At 40.4% G+C, this 5650-nt stretch overlaps 1 protein-coding gene across 1 annotated transcript; it reads left to right on the top strand.

The window, feature by feature from the left end:
- The first annotated feature begins 3732 nt into the window (after positions 1 to 3732).
- Positions 3733 to 5650, top strand: LOC112754203 (uric acid degradation bifunctional protein TTL-like). The gene is made up of 4 exons (XM_072198352.1): positions 3733 to 3897; positions 3988 to 4089; positions 5203 to 5296; positions 5397 to 5650. The coding sequence occupies exons 1-4, from the start codon at positions 3739 to 3741 to the stop codon at positions 5648 to 5650; spliced, it is 609 nt and encodes a 202-aa protein (XP_072054453.1). The 5' UTR covers positions 3733 to 3738.

The raw sequence follows: 5650 nt of genomic DNA, 5'->3' as shown, positions 1-5650 counted from the left end.
TTCATCGCGTAAATCTGCCCAAGATTCAGATTTATGTACAACGCATTAAAATCGCTTTGAGAGATTTCAATGTAGCCACTTTATGTCTCTACTGTTTGGATTCTGCATGAAATATTAATCTTATCCCCGATATGCATATCAAGGACGATCCCATAATCATGATCACAGTAAAAGATAACGGTGAACCAATTGAGATAAAAGAAAAAAACTCAAACACACACAAAAATTAGATTTGGGCATGGCAAATTCAGTATTGAGACATGTTAGAAACACCAAAAAGATTAACTCACTAGCGATAACGACTTAATCAAATAGCGTTTTTTTATCTCCTCGTTTTTGTCCTGGATTTTTGACTACATAACAGGCTTCTTTTTGACTAGCTCAATATCAAGAGTTTGGATCTTATTTTATATATGTAGCAAACTATTAGTCAACAGCAAATTTTAGATAGAATTACGATCTATAACAAATTAGTTATTGACCTATTGAATTAAATGTTACCATGAAAAGCCAAAAAACTTTACTATGTATTTATTTGCCACACTAGAGTGGCTTTTCAATTTAATATAAAGTGAAACTCAAATATAATTATATTTGAGAATGAATTCTTTCAATTTTTTAAAATTATTTGGTAAAATATAATCTCTTATCTTACACAGATTAAGTGAGACAAAAAAAATGTGAGAAAAGTTATTGAATGATAAAAAGAAAAGTATACGTTGCCAAGACTTAAGTCTGCCAACTATTACCAACAAGAATAAAAAATAATTAAATATAATTTTTTGTGAGTGATCAATTCTAATTCCACCGACGTTAATATTCCGTCTCTGAGTGAAGATGACACACTATTTGTGGACACGGTAATTTGTGTGTTAGTAATATATTTGGTTATGTCTATTTGCAACTTGTTTTTTATGTTATTATTGTTGAGCTAGTAACAATGATACACTTTATTAGAAGGATTGTGATTTCGTTTGTTTAATTAGAATTGGTGTAGATTTTCTTTCTTTCAATTATGCTAAAATGATGCTACATTTTCTACATTTGATTTGTTCTATCACTACGGCAGAGGCGGACGATAGCTGCGACAAAATAGTGGCATTGGCCATAACCGCTGCTCATTCGAAGGATAGCGGCGCAGGTGAGTGGCGGTCTTTTCCTGGCTTGGGCAATTTATCTGGTTGGAATACGTACGGCGGGAGAGCTTGCCCCACGTGTAATTTGGACGCCGAGACTAGGCGACTCACCTTCAGTCAGAAATGGTGTTATATGGGTCATCGTCGCTTCTTGAATCGCGATCACAGATATAGACAATACCGGATTAGATTTGATGGTAAAGTAGAGGATAGATCCCCACCTACCAAATTGACTGGCAGGGATATCCTGAGACAATTGGAGGGTGTGCCCGTCTCACAGGGCAAGGTGCAAGCGGTGGGGGGTAAAAGAAGACGCGGACATCAGACCGTGCTGCAAGACGAGTCACCCTGGAAGAAGAGGAGTGTATTCTTTGATTTGCCATAATGGGAGAACAACGAATTACGTCACAACCTTGACGTCATGTACATAGAGAAGAATGTGTGCGACAACATTGTATTCACCATGTTGAACGAGAGCGGTAAATCCAAAGACCACCTAAAAGCTCGTAAAGATCTCCAGTTGATGGGAATCAGGCATGATATGTGGCCACTTGAAGGTGGAAAGTATCCCGCTGCAGTCTTTACCATGTCGAACCCACAGAAGGATGTCTTTCTTAGGACCATCAAGAATGTGGTCTTTCCAGACGGGTACTCTAGCAACATCTCTCGCTGTGTTGACTTAAAACAGCGCAAGTTATTTGGTTTGAAGAGTCATGACTGCCATGTTCTAATGGAACATCTGTTGCCAGTTGCGTCAAAACACGTATTGCCCACCCCAGTGTCCGCCGTCTTGGGCTGATTTATCAGCCTTCTTCCGACTAATATGTAGTAAATCCATAGATCCTCAACAACTTCCTCTCCTTCAGGATCGTGTGGTCCATACTCTGTGCCACATGGAGATGATATTTCCACCTTCCTTCTTCACAGTTATGGTTCATCTAACAGTGCATTTGGTCGAGGAGATACGTCTCGGTGGCCCAGTGCACTACCGGTGGATGTACCCAATCGAGAGGTAAAGATCTACTTAGGCTTTCTCGGCCTGTTTTAGTAGGATATCTGTCACCTAGTAATTTATGTTATGTTCTCGAAGGTACCTATGTCGTCTCAAGCAGTACGTGCGTAATAGGGCACAACCGGAAGGATCGATTGCAGAGGGCTACCTATCCAAGGAGATTCTCACATTCTGTTCAAGATACCTAGATAACGTGGAGACTAGGATCAACCGACCGACACGCGTTGACGACCGTCCGAGCGATGCTCCACCGAGCGAGATTGCCAACATGTTCCCAGAGGTTGGAAAGACAGTCGGGGCAGCTTCATTTTTCACACTAAGTCCAACCGAAAAGCTTCAAGCACATCGTCATGTACTGGTTAACTGCATTGCTGTAGAGAAATTCTTGGAGTACGTATAGAGCTTGGGTTCTAAAATTATACAATGAGCCAATTTGATATTGATGGTACTGAACTTGAAGTATCTTTTTGTGTGCACAGTGAGTACAGAGTCATCACAAAGAGAAAACTGCGAAGTAAAACAAGGTCCCAGTCTCACATAGATAGTGTTGTGCACAGAGGATTTTTGAACTGGCTCAGGCATGAGGTAATCTCTAAAATCCAAGGATCCTACTACCCTTTGGTGCTTTCTTGGCTCTAATATTTCAATGCCAGGTCCCATTTGGAAGCACCAATCATTCGAACGAGTTGCAATGGCTCGCCTGCGGTCCAATTGCTCAGGCCAAACGCTATCAGGTGTACAACGTCAATGGATTTAAATTTAGGACCATGTCAAGGGAGGAAGGGATGAAAACATAGAATAGCGGGGTTTATGTCACTTCGGATACTAGAAGTTATGCAAGTAAACGGGATGCCAATGTTGCTGTTGGCGGTGTCTCGTATTACGGGAGATTAGTAGACATCATCGAGCTTAACTACAGTGGTCAATTCACTGTAGTCTTGTTCAAGTGTCTTTGGACAGATACCACGTCGGGGAGAGGCATCCGACAAGACGTTTTGGGCCACACCTGTGTCAATTTTGCCATGCCGATTCACACCGGTGAACATGAAGACGATGAGCCGTACATCTTGGCATCTGAGGCGCGTCTTGTGTTCTACGTGGAGGATGAGGTGGAGAGCGGATGGAGTGTAGTAGTCCATGTGAAGCCAAGAGATTTGTTTGACATGGGCGAAGATTATGAACACTGTGAGGTCGACCTTCATCCACAGTCTTGTATGACTAGCTTGCCTGAATTTGATGTCGAAGGCCTGCGGTTGACAAGAGACGGCGATTTAGAGGAGACCATTACCGACGGGGTTGAAGATTGTGATGAGGCAGCCGATTCCTAAAATACTGAGTTGTATTTAGTGGAGTGAATTTTAGTCATATCATTAGACAGTATATCATTAGACAGTAGGTTGAATGGAATGAGTTTTCTTATATTCTTTAAAATTTATCCTTTTATATAAAATTCTCTTATCTAATTGGGTCTTCACAATATTTAAAATTTATACTGTCCTTGGACATTCTTTACATCTCCGTTGACTTTCAGGGAAATTGGAGAGCAGAGACTTCTTTCTCATTTCCAGAAGCCGTTGATTTGCAGAGAAGATGATAGATGCGTCTCCTTTCTCTTCATTGGAGGACGCAATCTCATTTGCAAGGCAGTTGTGGTTCAAAGAGTCCCGTATACAATCATGGTTGGATGCCTTCTCTGGACACAGTCACCTCTTTCGAGCCATTCGTTATGCCCCGGGATCAATGATGAGGGTTTGTTTGCCGCTGCCCGATTTAATTTTGTAAATCCTTTTCTTATTCGTGAATGAAACCCATATTCACATGGTTATGTTTAAATTTTAGGAAATGCTTCATTGGGACCGAAAGTACCGGGCTAAATTTGGGTTTGAGTTTATAACAAGTACGGAAACATGGTTATCACAGGAAATACTTGACGAGGTGAAGGTAAAATAGTTTAAATTTTCCTTGCTATTTATCTAAAGTATATAAAACTGAACCATGATATTTGCTTTCTAGAGTTAATAAATTTGAGTCATTAAGGCGAATCACCTTTGAGGCGGGGTAGTTTAATTGTATTTTGTATAGCAAGATTAACTTGATGAGATATGTTTGCTAGAAGATAATAGCATATAATAGAGAGTTTATAGTTGTACTCAATCATATAATATAGACCCTCTTGCAAAAAGTTTTAGAAGGGTTGTGTTAACTATAAGGAGAAGTATTAGAAGGATATTTAGGAAGGTATATCCGTATGCATAAAAGAATTAGTATGTTGCAACAAGAAGGGCATTCTCTTCTGGATAAAATCTATAAGTTGTGAAAGTAATGGGATCGAACAAGAATAAATGTAGGGGATGAAATGTGGAGGAAGAAAAGATTTGCTCGAGGAGGAAACCTGGCACAACCAGCAGCCCTTTAGCTGCTCTAATGCAACAGTGCTGGCATGCAGATTGGAGCAGATTGAATGTAGCTGTTACATATTCATATATGATATGATGACATATGGAAGAGAAGTGGTGGCTTGCAGCAGCATGTAGTGATCTGGCAGTAAGGGGCTGCAATTTTAGTGGCAATGAGGCAATTCTTTCCTGCATTGGTTCAGTAGTACAGGGTTGAGGTGCTGCAGTACCTGGGGGAAGGTTGCTCTTGACGTTAGTTTGTGGCACTAGAATGGGAACTGGAGATTGGGATGTTTACTGATTGAGCTGTTGGTTTTTGTGATCTTTGAGCTATGTGCTGCATTTCTTTTCTGAACTTTCTTCAATTGGTATGGCTATGTTTTGGAACATGCAGCTAAGCATGAGATTAAGGCTATTTTTTGAAATGATTAAAGTTTTCCTTTTCTTTATCGTTTTACTTATTCTGGATTTGTTGCATTGTGAATATATGGTTTTGTTGTTTTGGGGTTCTGGTTGAAAAGCTCCCGCAAGGCAACATTATTGCACTATAGGCGGGCAGCACACTGTATGTGTATATGCATAAAGGGCATGGGACAGATGGTTATCTCAGGTTCTTGCAAAAAGTTTTTCTACATTATCTTGGTGGTGTGTTGTGTAGGTACGCTATGAAAATACTCTTGTTGTTGAACTGGATATTGCAGCACGAGAGGAATTCAAACTCATAGAACATGGACTCGAACGACTATGGGAACGTAAGATTATCAACTTTTTAGTAGTTTAATTAGTATGATTATGTTCATACACTGATTCTGGATATTCTGTGCTTATATTTGGCTATGATGTACCTCTCAGGGTTAGCTCGATCCCAGATTCAGGAGGCATCGGTAGAAACGGGGGAGGTGGTTCCGGATTCAGTGGAGAAAGAGGCTGTTGTCTCCTCTGATAACTCTGAAGAGGCTGATTCTGCTGGACAAAAGGGTTCGATGCTGTCATATGACCTCAATAAAACGCCGGATGAGAATGAATATCCGTATAGTGGAATGTCTCATGATAAGAAGAATGCTTGGAACCTATCTATGTGGGCGACACGATACCTGAACCCTTGA

Source organism: Arachis hypogaea, chromosome 6, assembly GCF_003086295.3.
Source record: "Arachis hypogaea cultivar Tifrunner chromosome 6, arahy.Tifrunner.gnm2.J5K5, whole genome shotgun sequence".
Classification (NCBI taxonomy): domain Eukaryota; kingdom Viridiplantae; phylum Streptophyta; class Magnoliopsida; order Fabales; family Fabaceae; genus Arachis; species Arachis hypogaea.
This window is presented reverse-complemented; position numbering and strand designations above follow the sequence as displayed.